The sequence below is a fragment of the Juglans regia genome, chromosome 4, assembly GCF_001411555.2.
Source record: "Juglans regia cultivar Chandler chromosome 4, Walnut 2.0, whole genome shotgun sequence".
In the NCBI taxonomy this organism is placed as follows: Eukaryota; Viridiplantae; Streptophyta; class Magnoliopsida; order Fagales; family Juglandaceae; genus Juglans; species Juglans regia.
The window spans coordinates 11382319-11404980 of NC_049904.1; the positions used below are offsets into that span (position 1 = coordinate 11382319).

Genomic DNA, 22662 nt, shown 5'->3' on the forward strand with positions numbered 1-22662 from the left:
ACTTTTTTCAAAGCGACTACACAACGCTTGCATACTCATGACTGCAAGTATCATTTCTCTTTATTTTATTTGTAACCTTAATCCAAACGTGGTCGGAACTTAAACAAATGGCTGTTTCGCCGACGTACGAATCCTGCCACGTGCACGCTGTAATTTTTTTTTTTTAAATGAAATGAGATGAGATGATTTAGATAAGTTGAATTAAATATTGATAGAATATTATTTTTTAATATTATTATTTTAAAATTTTAAAAAGTTAAATTTTTTATTATATTTTGTGTGAGAATCGAAGAAATTGTAATAACGAGATGAGATGGTTTCTGTATTCAAACAAACTCATGAGTTGAGATGAGACAAAATAAAAATTGAAAGTTAAATAAAATATTTTTATAATATTATTTTTATTTTGAGATTTGAAAAAAAATTGAATTATTTATTATATTTTATGTAGAAGTTTAAAAAAGTTTTAATGATTAAATAAAATAAATAGAGATTAGGGGTGTAACGGTTTGGTTTGATTTTAGACAAAATTTGGGAGCAAACTAGCATATACATGTTTTGCATTTTCAAGAACTGATACTGAACCGATTATCCTCCTAAACCAGTATTTTCAATTTTATCAATTCCGGTCTGATTTGATCCGATTTTTCAATTTTTAATATATATTAAATCTCTAATCTCTATATTTATATATATATAAATATATATAAATATTATTAATACACTAATACTATAAGTATATAGTAATACTATTGGGATAGTACTATTATTATATGTTAGTGATAATATAGTAATTAATATTGTAATGCATATTAATATTAATAATACATTTATTAAAATGAATATGTTGAGAATTTATTAAGTCATAAAATGTAATTAATATATATTTTATATTTAAAATATATGATCAAATAAATATTCATATTTAAGATTAAAATTTTATGTTATAAATTATAATATAACATTATTTGATATATAATTATAATTTATAAATATTATATATAATATAAAAAATATTATATAAAATATTAAAAATTAATTAAAAATATATAAATATGCGAACTGGTCCGATCTATTCTAAAAAATATAAAACCAAGATCAGACCGGTCATTATCAATTTTTAAAATGGAGGAACCGATCCTAGACTAATGGAAGAACCGATCCTAGACTGACCAACCAGTCTAAACCGATTTTTTGATTTATTTTTATAATCTTAATTAAGATATTTCTAATATCCAAACTGTCCCTTAGATTGTGACACGAAAAAACGTAGGAGTGATGCGAGGGTTTATCTTTGTTTAATATACAGGGGATGTCACTCTCAAAACTTACAAGTGGAATAATCCACACGGTGCCGAGACGCAAGGGCAAACCTAACCACTAGATTCGAAATTGGAGTCGACCCGTCACCCTCTCTCTCTCACTCAGACAACAATTTGCTGAAAATAATAAAAACTACCAATAAAAAAAGGAAAATAGAACGCTTGTGCACCATTGGTTTTGCCATTATCTCTTTACCAAACTTTTTTTTTTATTGTTATAAAAAATTATAATTTAATGTGTAGTATATAAAATTATAAATATTTGTATAATTATAGAGTATATAAATACCTTATATTCTATTTAAAAAAAACAGACAAGTCTATAATTCACTTTATAATAATGGATTTTTACTTTTTTTTAAATAGAGTAGACTTGACTTGTAAAATAAGGTCTCGTTTGTATTCGTAACACATCTCAACCCACCTCAATTAATCTCATCTCATCATTACAACTTTTTCAAATTTCTACACAAAATATAATAAACAATTCAACTTTTTCAAATTTCAAAATAATTTTTTTAAATTTCCACACAAAATATAATAAATAATTCAACTTTTATTCTACTATTCACAAACCATCTCAATCAATCTCAACTCATCTCAAAAATCTAATAATCTTCTTTTCTCTTCCTAATATATTGAAGATGAATACAAATATTATTTATCTGATAGTTTTTGAGAGAGAATAACACTACTCCCTAATTTATTAAATGTCTTTTGCTTGTGGTGAAAACAAATACCATATTATAGAATCTATATATTCAGATTATTGTTGTGAGTGATTAAATTATGTAACAAAAATAGGTGGAGTCAATACTTGTGTGGATTCCCTTGCACCATTGCATGAAGAATGTTGTTTTGGTCTTTACTGAAATCTAATTTGGAATACAATATGGAAGTCATTTCTAGCAATCTTCTTGGAAAAAGACCATTATGTGGAATAAACAATATGTTTGTGGAGGACGGAAAGAATATATAGTCAACAATCTTAGGCTGGGTTTTGAAGTTAAGCTGAATTGAATTTTAATTGTAAAGAGATGAGACGGTGAAGTGAGTTTTATGAAGTCTATTTAAGATGAATTTAAATGTATTTAAATGTTAATATGAGTTTAAATGTATTTATGAAAAATTAAAAAAAGTTATAAAATCATATATAAATAGGTATTAAGTTGAAAAATATTGTGAATCTCACGTATAAAATTTTTTTAAATTAAAATAAATTTAATAATTTGAGAATTGAAAATTTAAATATTAAAATAGCTATTCTCCACTGGAATAAAAGAAGACACTTACTATTTTTATTTTTATAAATACCAGCTCAATCCAGCTTTCTTCTCCAAACTACAGCTCCCATCAATTAACCTCTCTGTCTCTCTCTGTCTCTCTCTCTGAAGTAGCGGACGCGCAGTGGCTTTCCCATTTGAGTTTTCTCTTACACATCTGTAAGTTGAAACTCTTCTCTCTCTTCCTTCTCCATCTCTCTCACACCTACGATTCTAGTTCTTCTTCTGTGTGCAAAATCTTTGATGCTCTGTTTGTTTGCTGAGATAAATGTCTGTAAAGATTTATAGTACTTATCTTGAATTCCTGGGTGCCCTGGAGATTGGAAAGCATTCATTTGAGTTTTGATGAGTTTGTCTCTTTTATAGAAATCAAAAGAGCGGTAAAACCAGTGTGATTCGGAGTTCAATTTCTTTTACTTCCCATCAAATTTTCGCAGGAACCGCACACATTCTTATAATTTATTTTGTGAGCATGATGTTGATCACATTCCCTAGACAGTAATTTTCCCCTAAATTGATTTTCATTTCGTTTGTATTTTTCCCTTTTTTTTTTTCAATTTATTTTGTTGGACAATGAAATGGCAAAATGCAAGAGAACAAAAAAGGGGAAACTGCTACTGCTATGTGATGTGCGTATCATGTTGTTTTCTATTGGGCCAAAGTATACTTTGATTCCTCTCTTTGAAGCAACTCTCCACTGTTTCATTCCCGATCGGATTCATGCGATTCATTATCATATTACCCGATGTATATTCCTTCAACTCTGTTTTTGGAGTTTTCGTTGCTCAACGTTTAATTTGAAATATGTCGGTAGCTTTTTAGATGTCATGACCTTTTTTTTTTATTTTTTTATTTTTCTGGTATATCATTTTTGGTTTCGACTTTGTGCCTGTTTTTAATAGCACAAGCTCATTAATGATGCCATAATTCAGATAAATATTATTTTTCTAATTTATTGAGTTAATCTCTCATGATTTTTTTTTTATCTGTACTGATTATATTGCTTAATAAATAGTCATTTAAAATATGATAGATCAAGTGTAATTTAAAATGATAAAATGTAATTTTTAGAATAATATTTTTATTTTATTTTTGAAAAAACTATAATTAAATATATTTTTATTTTCTTGTCGTGGATGCGATAGAGGGAGAGAGATAATGAGATCTGCTTTTTGTCCTTAAAATTTAATAGAAAAAAATTAAACATTTTACTATAATCTTTTAGATTTTAATTTTTGGGTATACTACACGCACATAAGGAAAGTCACCAAAAATTCTGTAAATTTTTTTTAAATATTTTCATAAACTCTTTAAAGATTTAAAAATTATAAGTTTACTAAAAAACATTTCACTTAATCATTAAATAAGAAAATATAATTTATAAAGTTTTCGATAATAACGTTGAAAATATTTTAAATAATTCTATTTATCATCTTGATATACCATACATCATATTTATTTTTATTTTTTTATAACAAATATATAGTATATGAATTATAAGTAAAATAATTTAATTAATTTAACGAGAATAAGATATAATAATAAATAATATTAAAATATATAAAATATGTGAGATGACATTTCGACAATTTTTTTCTCTTAATTATTAGACGTGATGATGCTAGCCTGACAAGAGCACGTGGAGAGAGCATACTGCACATGGAGTAATTTACCCGTGGGCTGTGGAGCACTCTTAAGTTATTTTCCATCTTTTCAGATGAAAAAAAAGATGAGAAATGATAGGTTACCACCTCCTAGGCCCTGAAAGATGAAATTCAATTCGCAACACGAGGATGCGTCTTCTGAAATTATTTTTTAATTTAATAAACAATTCAACTCATCTCAACTCATCATTATAATTTTTTCAAATCTCAACACAAAATATAATAAACAATTCAATTTTTTTAAATCTTAAAATAATAATAATAATAATAAATAATATTCTAATAATATTTTATTATCTCAATTCAATTCAATTCAACTCACTTCAACATCCAAACACAAGCTTAATATCGTTGGGATGGCAAGTACTCTCTAAGTTGAAACTTTACATATTGCGGTATCTTCTGAAATTCAGTGCTGAAGTATTAATTTTTTTTTTTTTTCCAAAAGGGCGGAACTATGGGCTCTCGTAAATGCTCCCTCAATTAAAAAAAAGGAAAAACATAATTTTTTAAATTTATCTAAGCAACATAGCCTTTAAAAAAAAAAAAAAACCAGCTAATGACTCTATACCTTCAAAATGAGTTTGGCTACTCATACTTTTTTTTTTAATTTTTTAATTTTTTGTGATTTTATTCTTCTTAAACTTATTGAATACTTCTCCTCATTATTCATATACCATATATTTGGTAAGAAAAAAAGTAAAAAAAATGTGGTGTGTGGGGATGAGTAGAATTTTTCTTAGTTAAAATGTTGACGAGGCTGGCCAATGTTTAGAAGACTTGACAACTTTTTTATGGACTATGAAAGGGGAAAAATGGGGAAGGGGGTACTCATATTATTTGTTGACCCGATATTACACCCAATGCAGTTATGAGAATCATATTCCTGGTATGCGTGTTTACATGGTTTTCCTACTTTCCTTTCACTATCCACCATGTACCTCTTTATGTTTCAGATGCACCGTATACGCGTGCTTTTTGCATTAGTATCAAAATTTGGTTTATATTTCGAAATTAGTTTTCTTTTCTCTAATGACATCCTTTTAACTTCATCAACTTCTGCCTTCTGTCTTAGGAGCATTTATTGAAATGTTCCCTTGTCTATATTCCCTTTCTTTATTTCATTTTCATTTCTTTTTTGTGGTTACTTTTCATAGCTTAGTTTGTTAAGTTTCTGAGTGTCCCAAAAGCTTAATTAGAATAATTGGAAGTGATGCGTATGATCATATAATTAATATACTAACGCTTCCCCTCTCATGTGTGGATTAAACTTCTGCCTAATGACTGGACCCAGCTACGAAGTAGTTAATTGGAAGGAGATACAATTTGTTGTCCGAGTTTTTTGTTCAGAAGCATTACTTTAGTACCCTGCTAAATTGCCAATTATCCAGTAAAATTTAAGCTAACGGAAAATTGTGAGCTTAATCATTTAATTAATATATGACATAGTTTGTGATTTGTAAGTTTTACCTTGAAATGTATCTTTTTTTTTTTTTTTTAAGGTCCGATGCTATGCACTTATCTTTAATCCTTTCATACATTGACCATGTGGTACACTCGAGGAACTTATTGGCTATGATCCTCATTATTTTTTCTTCGTTACAATATGAAGGCATTTTGCAAACAGGAAATGGCGGGATCTCCCATTTCCTTGATGGGGCTTCTGCTCTTATGTTTTTGGGCAGCCTTCATAGAAGCAGAATTCATGAAATATAAAGACCCAAAACAGCCAGTGAATGTTCGAATCAAGGATTTAATGGGCAGGATGACTTTGGAGGAAAAGATTGGCCAAATGGTGCAGATTGACCGCAGTGTTGCATCAGCTGAGGTGATGAAGAAGTACTTCATTGGTAATAATCACCTATCATATTTATTTTCTGTATCTGACTTCAAGGGAAGAAAAACAAAGTTAAAGATGTCGCATTTGTAGGTAACGAGCATTTAAAAGAAAAATACTTCCTTTGGCAGGGAGTATCTTAAGTGGAGGAGGGAGTGTTCCAGCTAAGGAGGCTTCTGCAGAGACTTGGATTAACATGGTGAATGAATACCAAAAGGGTTCTTTATCGACTCGCCTTGGAATTCCAATGATTTATGGGATTGATGCTGTTCATGGCCACAACAATGTCTACAAGGCAACAATTTTTCCCCACAATGTTGGACTTGGCGCTACCAGGCAAGAAAAACAACCTGATATTAATATTTCCATCTTTTTCTTTTATTGGTACCGGGTGTCCAAGAACAACGTGCCAACTAATCCAAGGGTGCACAGGCCCTTGGCAAGGAGTTTCCCAATATTAATATTTCCATCTTTGTTTGTTCGGCCTGGTCTTATTACTGAGTATTGAGGAAAACTTCTTTGTTCAACTATAACTGGTAAATGGCTAGTTTTGTATAAATTGTGAATTAATTTCATTGCCATAAAATTGCTACTTATAATAATCATTTTATTGTCCATGTGTTTCAAATAGCTCCCTAGACAGTAATTTTCATTCGGAAATTGTCGATGCTGATATTGGTTGAAGTTGTTCATTTTAATGCTTTATAGATGAAACAAATTGTTATAACGTATACCTAACAGCAATTAAATAAAATTAAAGTAAAGCTGGATGTATGAAGTTTGACAACATCAAGAGCTAGTAGCTTTCACTAGAGGCTGAAGATGCAAAATCCATATTTGAAGATGAAGAAAAATGCTCAAAGCAAAAGGCATGGTTGACCAATAATTTGATTCCATTGAATTTATAGAAGTGTTGATTATAGTCTGTCTTAAAAGCACAAACATAGGAAAGAACAGGGAAATGCATTGGCATGTACTGTTGAATCCTATGATGGATGATTGCATGTAAGCCAACGGTAGTTTTTTTCCCATTGTGTTTCAATGCTGGTCTTTAGTCTTTATAGTTACTTAATTACTGAAGAACCTAGGAAAAGAACATGGCATTTGATTTCTTTTTGTTTCTCGTCTTCTTAACTGCTGGCTTTTAGTCTGTCTAAAAACTACAATATCAGAAATCCATGAACAATAAGAATCTATTGATGTCTATTTAATCAATTTTATCATTAAAATGTATCACCTGTGATCAAGCTTCCTTCTGATTGACCAGAGACCCTGAACTTGTTAAGAGGATTGGGGCTGCAACTGCACTTGAAGTTAGAGCTACAGGCATCCCATATGTTTTTGCACCTTGTATAGCGGTAACTAAGTTGAATCCATCCACTGCTTGCTATCGGGACGACAGACTCTTCAACTGAAGTTGTGAGTCCTAAATGGTTCTGCCTGTGCAGGTTTGTAGAGATCCTAGATGGGGTCGGTGCTATGAAAGCTACAGCGAAGATCCCAAGATTGTTCAGGCAATGACAGAGATTGTACCAGGGTTACAAGGGGACATACCCACTAACTCTCACAAGGGTGTTCCATTTGTTGCTGGAAAGTAAGAATCTTGGCAAGAACCTTTTCACTCAGATGTTTCTTTCTTTTTATTATTATTTTTTTTATAGTTCAGAACATCAACTAATGATCAACTTGTTTAGGTAATTTAATGAAGTTAATAATGATCATTGGATCTTAATTCACAAAGTTACATAAGTAGAATTCAATTGCTTTTGGTAAATCCTAAACTGGCAAGTAGGATTCTTGCGTTATAAGAAAATATGTTATTTTTCTAGAGAACGGTATGCATTTTCTAGAGTCAGCTCCGAAGTTTAGGCTGGTCCATAATCATTCTTTAGTCTATATTGCATCATATAACTATACCAAATCCTTGTCATGTTTTGTCTGCAGTAAAATCCACCCTTGTCTCTCTCAGTGCCGGTACACCTATAGTCAATTAGGAAGGCCAAATGTAAACCTTTTTTTAATTGGTCACTTGAAAGTAACAGCTTTGGACCTATATATTGGGTTGAGGACCAATTGTTATGGAGTATGGACCATGGATCCTCTAATCATGTTTACAAAGAAACTAGAATAAAAAAGAGCAATATTTTAGAAATAAATGAAACAAGAAAAGTATAAAATAGGACCACTACTGATTCTGTAGTTTGAGATCTGACCCAATTATTTAATATAGTTCGTTTGGTCTTTCATAATCATAATATAGATGGTGTTCCAGGATTTGTTTCTTCTTTTTTTTTTTTATTTTGGGGTGGTTGGGGAACTGGGCATTTTGGGTTATTAGGAGGGGGAATACATGAAGAGGGTAATCTGAGTATTTTGTGTTTTGCAAAATATGGTTTACCTTTAGGCAATTGGTGCATAAGTCTGCCAATGGCTTCACCATGATGATAAATGATGATAATTTCATAAAAGTTAATCCATATTAATCTTCCTCTCACTTTTGTTAGGGAAAACACACTTAGCCCCCTCCAACTATCATGCTTTTTACATCGTGTACCCCCAAACTACCAATTAGATTTACTTACAAGATCATCTCAGGTTCCCAGAAAGTCTCTAAAGAACTTTACCTTATTAAGCTGTTACTTCAAATTGTTCTTGCTTTCTTTTGCACAGATACAAGGTTGCAGCTTGTGCTAAGCACTATGTGGGTGATGGTGGAACAACAAATGGCATAAATGAAAACAACACGGTGATAGACAGACATGAATTGCTCAGCATACACATGCCGGGCTATTACAATTCCATCATCAAGGGTGTTGCAACCATTATGGTCTCATACTCCAGCTGGAATGGGATTAAGATGCATGCTAACTATGATCTTGTCACTGGCTTCTTGAAGAACACTCTCCGTTTTCGGGTAAAAAAGAAATTCATGAATTTTCATGCCATTTGTCAGATTGAAAAGAGCATCTGGGAGCAACATATGAATCTTGTACTTGTTTCAGGGTTTTGTCATCTCAGATTGGCAGGGTATCGACAGAATCACCTCTCCCCCTCATGCTAACTACTCATATTCTATCCAAACAGGAATTCATGCTGGCATTGACATGGTTAGTCAGTGACCTATTATGTCACTGCTTAGTCAAACTCACGTTAATGTGACCTATTATGTTAGCAGTTTAGTGTTCTTATGTTTGCTATGGACATATTGCAGGTCATGATTCCCTACAACTACACAGAATTCATTGACGGTCTAACGTACCAGGTTAAGAATAAAATAATCCCTATGAGCAGAATTGATGATGCAGTAAAGAGAATTTTGCGTGTCAAGTTTGTGATGGGCCTATTTGAGAACCCATTGGCGGATTTCAGCCTCGTCCACCAGCTTGGAAGTCAGGTTAGTAGCTCATTATGTTTAATTTGACCCCTCACAAACAACAGAAAGATCCTTACACCATTTATGCCACTGCACTTTAAAGGAGCATAGAGAATTGGCTAGAGAAGCTGTTAGGAGATCACTGGTGTTGTTGAAGAATGGTGAATCTGCAGACATGCCATTGCTACCCCTTCCCAAGAAGGCATCAAAAATACTTGTTGCTGGCAGCCATGCTGACAATTTAGGTTACCAATGTGGTGGGTGGACAATAGAATGGCAAGGACTAAGTGGCAACAACCTTACTAGTGGTACATTGAAACTCAAACTCATCGTTTTAGATGATCTATTATTAACATGCACCTGGTACATAAAAAGAAAAAAGAAAAAGAAAAATTCACCCTTTTGCATGAACCTGAACCTTCTCATGAGCAGGTACCACAATCCTCAAAGCCATTGAAAATACTGTTGATCCAAAGACCGAAGTAGTCTACAAGGAGCAGCCTGATGCCGATTATGTCAAGTCCAACAAATTCTCCTATGCCATTGTTGTAGTAGGAGAACTCCCATATGCAGAGACTTTTGGCGACAGCTTGAATTTGACAATCCCCGACCCTGGCCCAAGCACCATAATGAATGTCTGCGGGGCTGTGAAGTGTGTTGTTGTCGTTATCTCCGGCCGTCCTGTTGTGATCCAGCCATATGTTTCCTCAATCGATGCCCTGGTTGCTGCGTGGCTTCCAGGAACTGAAGGCCAAGGAGTCGCTGATGTTTTATTTGGTGATTATGGTTTCACCGGCAAGCTTCCACGCACTTGGTTCAAGACCGTTGATCAGCTTCCAATGAATGTGGGGGACTCACATTATGACCCCCTCTTCCCATTTGGATTTGGTCTCACCACGAACCCTGCCAAGGCTAATTAGGAAATGATTCCGGGGACTTTCATGTAGTTCCAGGACATAATTACATTTGTTATGGTGCCAAACAAATAAGTTCCACTCAATGGGACTTTGATTATCGATTGTTTCAAATAGAACGATTAATTATAATGTAGTACCCCATAATTCACAATAGTAAATTTCTATGTTCTTGAGGTGTCCTCTGTGGATACTCCATAAGAAGGACCATAATCGTATGATGAAACTTTATCTAATGATTCTGCTAATGCCAATTAGGATGAGCATTCCTGCACTTGATTAGATTTGCATTCCCTTCTATTCAGCGTGTAACTCTAAAATGTTTGTCAAAGAAACACAAAGGTTTCCTGTTATTTCATTTGAGGATGGTGCATGGAGGATGGGGGAGCTCAAGACCTATTTTCTCAATACTCTCCTTCTTCGAACAGCTTCTAATGACTTACATGGGCTTAATTTACAGACTTTCATGTATATATCCCCCTTCATCGGTGAATCTTTTGTTTACATACAGTGTAGGTGGATTGCGTGTAATATCCAGTTGATTAATCACTAATTTAATAAATACAATTTACAAAATGGGTGCCAGTTGACTCACTGGATTTGAATCTAGATCTACATCTTATATATTATTTAGAAGCTAATAACATAAATCGATATATAATAATAATATTATTTGACACGCAATTTGCTTTTTGTAGACATAGAAGACCCTGTATATTAAAAATCATGGAGCACGTGGGTGGAGAGAGAGAGAGGAAATTCAGCCAGCCTATACCTAGAGTGTCAAAACTAGGCTAAGGACTACGCCAGTGCAAAGGGGGGACACACCACCAATAAAAGTACGAATGAAAGGTAAAGATGAGAGTCACTCCATTAGTTTGGTAAAAAATAGCTATATGTGTTGTTGAGTGTAGCTAGTCTAACGAAACGACAAGCGGCACCATCTAGAAACATTGGCAAACACACCTTAGCACAAGGTGTTACAAGGATAGGACCTTAGAGAAATGCGTGAAAGCCGAGCCCTCTTGAAGAAAATGGGAACTTAAGATATTTTGTGGAAAGAAGAAAAAAAAAACTTATGGTTTAAATCTCAACTTTTGAGGAACAATGTTTTGAGAAGGTCCCGTGTTTTGGGAGATTAAAATATACTCTATGCTTTTGGGATGCTATATATTTTATGATGCATGCTTTTGGAAATGGACAGTGTTGGGGTATTTTGTTAGTAAAGGTGCCATGTGTTTTGCAATTGCTTATCCCATTGCTTAGATAATCTGACTTTTACTATTTTTCCGCTGCTATATTATTGCATACTGCTAGTGTACTTAGGTGCATAGCAATCTGTCATCTACGAGAAGTGTGTAGCCTTGTGTTATATGTCTCAGTGTTTCAATCATAGTCCAATCCCAAGTGGGGGCTGAGGGCGCCACAAGCTCCCCTGTCCACTCAGGAGTGTCTAAAATAGAGTGATAACCCCTAGGTCAACGAAGTACAGTCGGTCGAACTCGAATGACTCCTAAAAGAAAATAATACTGGAGCAGGGTTATACCTAAAGGTAGTGGATGCTCTACGGTGAAGGCAGAAAGCGAACTGCCGTAATATGACTGATTAAAAGTAAGATGTAGTCACCTTGGTCTAAGTGGGCCAATGGTTGATGCGGTAACTAGTGGGGAACACATGGTACATATGTGAGCCATGAGGTATCCATTTATAAGTTAAAAGTTAAAGAAAGACCTTGAGCTCAAAGTTATGCTATGATATATGAAAAAGAACCTTAGCTCACAAGTATGTTAAATGAACAAGTATGAAAATGACGAAAAAATATTTTATGAAAGAAAAGGGTTATAAAAGCTATGATGTACACATTATTTTTGAAAATGTCAAATGCATACATAAAGTCTCATGTCCATGCATTCATTTCAAGTTTGCTTACGTATGCTTACGATATCTGTTACATGTTATTTGTTTACTTATTGAGATTTCTCCAATCTCACTATTGTAATTTATACTCAGAATGACAGAAGTTGTGACAGGAACTCAAGATGATAGTAATGGAGAAACGCAAAAGACTAGCTCCCCAGATCCCTAAGGAGTCTCTAGAGAGACGCGAGATCTCTCAGAAGTCGTCTATTTTGGAAAGATTGGAAATTGCTGACTAATTCATCATTGAAGTGTTGCAGCTTTTTGAGCAACTGAGGAGGGTTTTGAATTAGGAAAAGGCCAAGTAGGACCGGCCTCACTAAATGACTCATGTTATAGGACCCTTTTTGATGAATGACTTATTTTGATGACACTTGATGTAATGGTCCCACGTTTTGAGAGTTTCTTTTGAAACAATTAAGTCTTTTGATGACTATTATGAAAATTTCTGTTTTGAGATTTACATGCTTTAGTACCATGATTTTTGTCTTATTTATTTGACCTAAGTAGAATTTCCACTGCGATATACTGCATACTGTTAGATATCAATAGGTGCATTGCATCTTAACTATCATATATAAGGGGTATGTAGCCTTGTGTTACATGTCCTAACGTTTCAGTCACAGTTCAATCTCAAGCTGGGACTGGGGCATCACAAGAAAACACTTAATGCAACTTCAAAAAAGTTGAGTAAAGTAAGCCAGAAAAACTGTCCAAGGTTCTCTCTTCAAAAGGGTTGGAAAGTGACCAAATGCAAGGGGAATGGGCATTAATGACTTTTAAACATCTGTAGGAGGGATATGAGGTGTATGAAAGACACTTTGAGTGATGGGGTGGGTATCAACCAAAACCAATCCATGGTTTTTTGCTAGCGGCTGCTGTGTGAGAGGGAGGGGTGAGGTGGCTCTTGGCCTTCCCATCAAGCATTTGTTGAGACTTATTTGGGCTGTGATAGGACTGCCATGGTAGGGGGAAGCTTTCTCCACAAGCCTTGCCTTGGTGGCTCAATTTCATGGGCTTTAACTGAATGAATTTTCATAAGGTTGTGTTTGGATGTTGAAGTGAGTTGAGTTGAGTTGAGTTGAGATGATAAAATATTGTTAGAATATTATTTTTTAATATTATTATTATTTTGGGATTTGAAAAAGTTGAATTGTTTATTATATTTTGTATTGGAATTTGAAAAAGTTGTAATGATGAGTTGAGATGAGTTTGGTAACCAAACTCACTTAGTGTTTCGATGGGGTTTAGATTGCTATCAATCTCAAATCTAATTTTTTTTGGTTCAATAAAATTACCAAGGTTTAAAAGAATAAATAAGAATGTAATAACATCAATTTGGGTGTTAGGCTGCGTTTGGATGTTAAGCAGAGTTGCGCTAAATTGAGTTTTCTATGAATATGAATAGTAGGGAATTGAGATGGTGGAGTGAGTTCTGTGGGGTCCACCTAAGATGAGTTTAGATGTATTTATGAAAAGTTGAAAAAGGTTGTGGGTCCCACATGTAAAGAGGTGTTGAGTTGAAAAAGGTAGTTGGTCCCACGTGTAAAAATGTTTTGAGTTGAGATGAGTTTAGTGATTTAAAAGTTGGATGTTTGGATGTTAGAAGAGGTCTAAATCCGAATCGAACAACATTCGGTCAAGGAACCAAACACAACATTAATCAAGTGATTAAACATTAGGCCAAAATCAGGTTCAATTAGGGTTTGAAGGCAAATTTTGGGATTTCGATTTTCATCAAGCTTTTAGGATTTTAGTTGGATTCAAAGTGTTTACGATTTCGGAAGGTTTGAAACTCTTTTTTGTTTGGCACAAATTGGACTATTGGATAGAATAGAGTTTTGCTTAGGTGGCATGATTACAAAGTTTGATTTCCTTCACATTTTCCGTCTCATCGTTCCTCTTTGTACCAAGTGTCCAATACTATTCACCAAGTTTGGCTAAGATCTTGCCAAGTGTCCAAATAAAACTTCTCTAACCTAATTTGGACATTCAATACTGTGATTTTGAAAATACTGGTCTAGGTGCTAACACTAAGGCTACAATTCACTCCAAAAAAATGAAAATAAACTTTATACTGTAAAATCCTAAATAATGATACTTATCTCAAAGTGCAAATCGTTTTTTTTTTAAAGGAAGCTTAAGAGCTTGTTCCATTAAATCAGATCTAAAATACATGAGCCAAAACATGAGCCATCACATTTCCACTTCTTTTGACATGAGTGACATTCCAAGAATCAAAATTTCTAAGTTTCATCTTGGCTTCAGAGACATACATTCCAAAACTGGACAGTTAATCCTCCTCTTTCTTCAAAGCTTGGACAGTTTGAAGAGAGTCCCCTTCAAAGATAGTCTTTGTTAAACCAAGATCCAGTGCAAATTCCACTGCTAAGAGTGGCCCATATGCTTCAGCCAGAGAAGGAAGGGGAAGAAGGCTTTGTTTTCTTCTCATAGTTGCTATTATTCTTCCTTCACAATCTCTGACTACTATACCAATACCAACTTTAGCTCTGATTTTGTCCACAGCTGCATCCCAATTAAGCTTGTAAAAAGGAATAGGAGGTGGTTGCCAAATAACTAAGTTGCTGTTACTAAGAGCTGAGGAGTCATTTTTCTGCATTTCCAAGTCCTTCATCATTCTTATGTTTTGATTTGCAACCATGGCAACTTGATTAGGATGTCTAAACCTTTGGTTAAAAATAAACTCATTTCTCCTCCACCAAATCTGCTTAGCAACCATAACAAATTCCTGTATGCACTCAAAACTCATTCCTTTTGCAATAGCTTCGAAAATCTCCAAAAAATCCATATGAGAGAAATGCCTTTTCTGAATGCTCTTAGTACATTGGCTCCAAACATCTCTTGCTGACTCACAATCCCATAAAGCATGTGCTACTGTCTCTTCCTCTAACTCGCAAATTGGACACTTTGGATGTGCAACAATCTTCCTTTTAAAAAGATTTGACTGAGTTGGAAGTGCATTTAAACAGCTCTCCATAGAAAAACTTTCTCTCCTGGTGTAACTTGTAGCTGCCAGAGAGTTTTCCAAACCTCCTTTAAATTATGACTGCTCGATGGTTGCCCTTTAAGAGCTTGGTTCATCTCTTGGTGCAGATGGTATGCGCTTTTGACTATGAAAAGACCTGAAGAGGTTCCTTTCCATATCAGTTGGTCAGGACTAGTGGATGAGCTGATTGGAATTTGAGCAATGATATCTGCATCTTCTTTGCAAAAGATGTGCTCCACAAACTCCATATTCCATCTCTTTTCCCCTGGCTTTAACAGTTCTTGAACTTTAGCATTGCCATCAAGATGGGATATTGGGCTTTTAACTGCAGATGGTAGGTCTTAGGTAGCCATTTGTCTCCCCAAATTCTGACCTTATCACCAGAGCCAATTCTCCAAAAAGAGCCTGCATCAATCAGGTTCCTTGCCTTCAGCATACTCCTCCATATATATGATGGTTTCTGACCCAACTTTGCATTCATAAAGGAAGTCTCTTGGAAGTACTTGGCTCTTAGAACCTGTGAAACTAGAGAAAAGGGATTATGAATCACTCTCCAAACTTGTTTTGCTAGAAGTGCAAGGTTAAAACCTTCCAAGTCTCGAAAACCCAAACCTCCTTCAGCCTTAGATCTTCCCATTTTGCTCCAAGCCACCCAATGGATCTTTCTTTCTGCCTCATGCTGCCTCCACCAAAAGTTGTGCATAATGCTGTTTAAATTTCGAAGAAGTTTGGCAGGTAGTATAAAAACAGACATGCTATAAGTTGGGAGGCCTTGATGAATATTTCATTTCCTGCTTGAGACAAGAATTTAACCCTTTGATTGCTGAACCTCATTCTGACTCGATCCAGAATATCTCTGAATGATTTCTCTCTTGCTTTGCCAACAACAGTTGGTAAACCAAGATACTTCTCATAAGCCATTGAGGACCTCACTCCTGCAATGCTAAGGATGAAATCTTGAGTTGCCTTAGCAGTGTTTCTACTGAATTGTATTGAAGTTTTTTCAAGATTCAATCTTTGACCTAAGGCTTCCTCATAAATTTTCAGGATATTGTGCAGCTTACCCCATTCCATAGCATTTGCTTTGCAAAATAACAAACTGTCATCAGCAAAAAATAGGTGGGAAATTCTGATTCTACCCCTTGCAAAAGGCACTCCTGAGATGACTCCCTCTTCTACCCCTTTACTGATCATAGAGCCCAAAGCTTCAGCACACATTATGAAGAGATAAGGTGATAATGGATCACCTTGTCTAATGCCCCTTGAAGGTCTAAACTCACTTTGAGGGACACCATTAACTAAAATGGAGTAGGACACTGATTCCACACATCTCATCACCAACTCTACCCAAGCAAAATCAAACCCTATTTTACATAAAGCAGCTCTTAGAAAAGACCACTCAACCCTATCATATGCTTTGCTTATGTCAAGCTTCATTGCCATATACCCTTCTCTTCCTGCCATTTTACAATTCATAGAATGCAAAGCCTCAAATGCAACTATTACATTATCAGAGATAACCCTTCCAGGAATGAAAGCTGATTGGTTCTGAGAAATGATGCTAGGCAGAATTTTCTTAAGCCTGCTGGCTAAGGTTTTGGAGATAATCTTATATAAAACATTACAAAGAGATATTGGCCTGAAATCAGAAACTTTAGTACAGTTCTTCTTTTTTGGGATTAAAGCAATGAAAGTATTATTAATAACATCCAAGTTGCCTTTTGAATTAAGCACATACAGAACTGATTCACTGACCTGGCTCCCCACCATATCCCAGTTTTGTTGATAAAAGGCTGCTAGAAAGCCATCAGGTCCAGGTGAGCTCAAGCCATCCATTTGAAACAAAGCTTCTTCAACCTCCTGAGCATAGTAGGGCCTCAACAAAGCTTGGTTCATTTCATTTGTGACTATGGGATTGGTGGCTGCCAAACACCCATCAATGTTTTGAGGGTTACAATGGTGAAAAGCTCCTGGAAAAAAGCTTGAAACTGCTGGCAAATTGCAGATGCATTGGTAACTTCTTGATCTCTGTCATCAATAAGTTTGCTGATTCTATTGACTTTTCTCCTTTGAGAAGCACACTGGTGGAAATACTTCGTGTTCCTGTCACCTTCTTTAAGCCATCTTTGTTTTGCTCTTTGTTTCCATTTTAGATTCTCCTCTTCCAACACTTTTTCAATCTCAATTTTCAAGCCTTTTATGCTGTCATGCTTGTCTCCTTGATTGCACTGCTGTAGTAAGTTGAGATGATCCATTTTTTGTTGTATTTCTTTCTTGGTATTACTCACAGCCTGTTTACTCCACTGTTGTAGTTTAAATTGGCACCTCTTCAAACCTTCAGCAGAATAGCTCAGCTAGAAGCTAAACTAGGTCTCTTCCACTCATCAACAATTAACTTGTTACACTCCTCTCTTTGACGCCAACTCACCTCATATCTGAAAATTTTGGTATGACTTCCTACACCTTGTTGATGATTTCTATTGGTGATGAAAATAGGGTAGTGATCTAAATTGAGTGCAGTTAATGAAAGGATCACTACTACAGTGTTCCATACAGCCCATTGAGGGTTGCAGAAGGCTCTGTCTAGCCTTTCTTTAGTGAATTCAGTCCCACCACGATTGTTAGACCAGGTAAACTTGTTCCCCACATACCCCATATCACTAAGATCACAGTCCTCCAGTGCCTCACGAAAGCATTCCATCTGACCACAGGGTCTTAGAGGCCCTCCAACTTGTTCATTAGTGCTGAGAATTTCATTAAAATCCCCAACACAAAGCCAACCCACACCATTTTCTGGTTTCAACTTTCTAAGCAACTGCCAACTACCTTTCCTGTTAGCAGTAATAGGGTTTCCATAAAAGCCAGTTAAGATCCATGTCTTCTCTTTTATTGAATCCTTTACCTCCAAGGAAATATGCTGCATATTGTAAGACACCAGAACTGCATCCACATCCTCCTTCCATAAGAAAGCTAGACCACCACTTAAGCCTTTACAATCCACCACAAAACTGTTTTCCATATTCAGCAACCTCTTGATTTTCTCAACCTTGGATCTTTTACATTTTTGTTTCCATCAGGAAAACAAAACTTGGGACCTTAGTCTTCACCAAAAAGTGAAGTTCTCTAACTGTCCGAGGGTTCCCAAGCCCTCAGCAGTTCCAACTTAGACAACTCATTGCTGTTGGTGGGGTTGAAAATCAGCCACCACCAAATCTTTAACAAAAGTCTCCATTTCCACCCCATGATCTTTCTTTTGTTTCTTATTCCCACATAACTCAGAAGCCTCAGCCTGTTCACTTCCCACCCTCTTTTTCCTCTCATCATAATTTTGCAGCTTCTCCTTCCTTTCAGTAGCATGCTCAACATAAAATTTGTCTTGAGCTCTTCTTTTCCAACTAACTCATTTTTTTGAATTTTCCAACAATTGAGGCTGTTCAGTCAAAAACTGATCTAGATCATTAATGTGTGATGCCAGAGTGGAATCTGTTGAGATAGCACTAGCTTTGGTCTTTTGCTGATCTCGATCAGAAACTGAAGCCTTAAAAAAACCTTTTCCTTATTAGAGACTCGATCTAATTTGGAAAGTTTGACCCCATTATCCAAAGGTAACTCCTTCATTTGAAATAAAGTTTCCTTTCCCAGCCCTCCCATTCCCTCCTTAATGACCCCCATATCTTCCTCTCCTTCCTTCACATGATTCTCCTTTGACAAAATAAAACCACTTTCCTTATGAGTGCTATTTTCCTTATTGACTTCCTGAGAATCCTCCTGCATGTGATCCTTTCCTTTTGAGTCATCATCCTCACCACAGTGCCCATTCTGCCATGGTGTTCCAGTAGTCTGTTCAGCCCTATCATCTCTCCCTCCATACCTCTTTTGATTAAACTTATTAAAAGGAGTAGCAGCAGCACGTAGCCAGGGGCCATATTGATGAGTATCACCCTCCTCTCTTCTAACAGTTGGCAGTTTTGGACATAACTTATTAATGTGTTTGATAACACCACACTTAAAGCAAAAAGATGGTAGTCTTTCATACTTGAATTGCAGCCATATTTGGAGACCATCATAATTTAAAAAAGTACCTCTCACCAAAGCTTTGGAGATATCCACTTCCACTTTGAGTCTCATGAATTTCCCCCATCCAATCCCCCATTGATCAGCAATAATATCCACCACTTTCTCTGCACACTCCCCAACCTTCATGCCTACCTCTTTTGTCATACAAGCAAGAGGCATGTTATGAATTTGCATCTAGAAAACTTCCTTTTGAAAAGGGATGGCATTCAAAGATAAATCACTATCAAAATCTTGAAGGCACACCAACCATCTATCAAAGGACCAAGGCCTTCTTTGGATAATCTTCTGCCTGTCCTCACACTTTTGAAATTTTAACAAAAATTTGTTCTCACCCATGTCGGAGAATTCTATCCAGCCTGATGTGTTCCATATCTTAGACATGGTCATCTTGAAAGCTTCTCGGTTGATAACTTTGTCTACAATGACCATGGCTAGTAAACAGGACCTTCCTTTTTCCTTCGCTTTGTGAAGGGTGGATGAATCCACCTTGACTCCTGACCTTTCCTGCTCAGTAAGGCTAAAACCTTCCCATAGCTTTGTCAAGTCTTCAGCCATCTCCAACTCTTCAGGCAAGGAAGCCCAACCTGAGAGACTCTACTCTAACTCGAGAGAAAATACAAACCTTTTTTTATTCTAACACTTCTACGTACTTAAAATAAATAAAATCAATTTCTCGCATAATAATAAGTAGTAAAATTGATTATACTGACAGATTAAAACCTATGCAATTGATTGATTTGTAAAGATTTTTCAAATTTTCACGAAATGAAAATCTTTACAAAGTTCCTAAAATTCAAAGAAATTTATACGTTGAATTTATGACGGGCTGTTTAAATAACAATTTCTCATCTCTTCGTCCGAACATCTTAGTACCATCATGCTGTCGTCTGCACCCCGGTTGCCACAACCGATGTATAACATGTGTCGATAGAGATGATGTGCTGCTACCGACTATGGACCTTTCTTTTAGAATTTTAGATTGCTCGCCAACGATTGACCGGGTCACAGATTACCCAATGCTTTGTATTTGCAGAAGTAGTTACGAGGGAGAGGTGTAGGATTTAAGATAGATGATTTAGAGAAGGTAATACGAGGAAAGAAGATTTTTTTTTTAATCGTATATTACTCTCCAAGTCATTCAGGCACAGGTTGTTAAGAAGGGAGTTGAGTAGCACCACACTTTTTAAAAAATCTATGGACTGCACAGCCAGACTAGAAACATGAACTTACTTTTGATTGACATTTTTTCATGAGTTTTGGAATATAATAATTTTACTTATCATTTTTACACATCATATACTATATTTATTTTAATTTTTTTTTCATTTTTTCTATAACAAGTATGTAGTGTATGGATGATAAATAGAACAATTCAATTAGTTTAACAAGAATAAAATAAAATAAAAAATAATAAAAATAAAAAATAATTTAAAAATATGTAAAGTGTGTAGTGTGGAATTAAGACTGTTCATCCAGGTTGGATTTTTTCTCGACCTGGTCCAAAACCCGGATAACCGAAACCTCCGGTTCCGGTTATGGATTTCGGCCCTGATTTAATCTCGGTCGGTACCCGGATGACTAAACCCGGATATAGCCAGGCCGGGTATCGGATTTAAAACCCGAACCCAATACCTGGGTTAAAAAGAAATTTCGCATGATCAAATATTCAAAAGGGTCGAAACCCATTATGGACTCCATCTTCTGGCCACAGCCCCCCTCTCTCTCTCTTCGCTCCGTCGTCTTCTTCTCTCTCTCTTTCTCTCTCGTGCTGAAACCCTAACTCCTGTCACTCTTCCTCTGCCGATCGAAGATCTATTCCTCGTGGCCGTTGTCTTCTACTTTTTCGCTCCGTTGTCGACTTCTACAACCCAAGGTTAGTTTTCCTCCATTTCACATACTCTCTCTCTGTATTGGTGCTATTATTTCGATTTGGGTTGTGAAATACTATCTCTAGGTTAGTTCTTCTTGACAAACCGAAGGTTCATATTTCCTTTTTTGGGAAATATTCCTGAAACCCATGCTTTACACTTCCAAATTTGTATTTTTTGATAGTGTTTTAGATTTGTAAGCATGTGGGAAAGGATTAGGGTCTATTTTGGGTTTGTTTTTAAACGTGGGGTTTTTATTTATTTATTTGGGTCTATTATATACTGTTATTTTTGCTAGATCTACTATTTTTTTTTTTCTGCTCTTGGCTTGTTTTCTGCGTCTGGGTTTTTGTTCTCTTTATTGATTTTGGGTTTTTTTTTTTTTATGTGAACGTTTGATTGGAGTAATATTTGTGTAGTGTTTTTTATGGATTAGATCTAGATTTGTGAGACCTAGAAGGGAGATGAGTGAAAATATCCATAACCATAGTCTCCTAAATTCCTTATAAGATCTGGACTGGGTTTGTGAAATCTGGATCGTGGGCATAAGTTTTAGATGATGTTGAACCCATTTTCTTATAACAGACTTGTTTGGATTATCGTGTAGTTTTTCCCTTTACATCTGGTAGGAAGATATTTTTGGCAGAAAATATAATTTGGTTTTTATTACAGTAAATATATTTATATAGTGTGAGGGGATACTGTCTAATTAATGTGGCGCCCTCGACCCCCATGTGATATTTTTGTGGAGTTCGTGACACCGGGATGATGACCACACAGATCACGCACCCCAACGACCAGTGCTCAGAGTGTGTACAACATGCAATAAGTGTACAAAAAATAATATTCGCAACGGAGAATAAAAAGGTCTTTCTTTATTAAGTACCAGAATTTGTTCAAAAATAATAAAATAACTTTACAAGAATTATACAGTCATCTGACAGATAAAGTAAAGACATGAAATAACATAAAGGAAACAAATCCCATAGCGCTGAACAATATCTCAACAACTCAAACCTCCGGCGGAGCTGATCCCTTAGGTTCATACTCAGGCTCTACGTTAGACTCTATGGCACCATAAGACGGAACTGTAGGGTAAAACACCATAATGAGATTATGACATCTCAACAAGTAATTAACCAAAATAACATCCAAGAGATACATAAATAATCACGCTTCCCCATACGGACATATATCGCATAAAACAGCACCACATTTTCTTTTTTCCAAAAATGCCATTTTTAACCACTCATGCCAAAAATTTCATTTTTGGTCCAATCATAACCATTATTTATTAAGCATGCATCACGATCTCCCCTATGGACCGTCTGCACGACCTGGCTTTCATCGTCACACCACGGGTAACGTCCGTGCATGAGACTTCGTAACGAGCGATGCCC

The 22662-nt window shown here is 35.4% G+C and overlaps 2 protein-coding genes across 3 annotated transcripts; one reads left to right on the forward strand and one right to left on the reverse strand.

Moving 5' to 3' along the window:
* Positions 1 to 2622: 2622 nt before the first annotated feature.
* Positions 2623 to 10667, forward strand: LOC108997931 (beta-glucosidase BoGH3B-like). Of its 2 annotated transcripts, none has more exons than XM_018974309.2 (10): positions 2623 to 2764; positions 5882 to 6119; positions 6238 to 6442; positions 7374 to 7464; positions 7555 to 7700; positions 8777 to 9020; positions 9109 to 9213; positions 9318 to 9500; positions 9583 to 9787; positions 9912 to 10667. In XM_018974309.2, the coding sequence occupies exons 2-10, from the start codon at positions 5900 to 5902 to the stop codon at positions 10397 to 10399; spliced, it is 1887 nt and encodes a 628-aa protein (XP_018829854.1). In that variant the 5' UTR covers positions 2623 to 2764; positions 5882 to 5899; the 3' UTR covers positions 10400 to 10667. The 2 variants fall into 2 exon arrangements, with proteins under 2 accessions (XP_018829854.1, XP_018829856.1); XM_018974311.2 differs by having other exon boundaries at positions 2661 to 2764; positions 5897 to 6119.
* A 3936-nt stretch (positions 10668 to 14603) lies between these two features.
* On the reverse strand, positions 14604 to 17213 carry LOC108997902. The gene is made up of 5 exons (XM_018974287.2): positions 16070 to 17213; positions 15930 to 16024; positions 15691 to 15834; positions 15362 to 15586; positions 14604 to 15275 (listed from the first exon to the last, which is right to left on the reverse strand). The coding sequence occupies exons 1-5, from the start codon at positions 17211 to 17213 to the stop codon at positions 14604 to 14606; spliced, it is 2280 nt and encodes a 759-aa protein (XP_018829832.2).
* Between the last annotated feature and the right edge of the window lie 5449 nt (positions 17214 to 22662).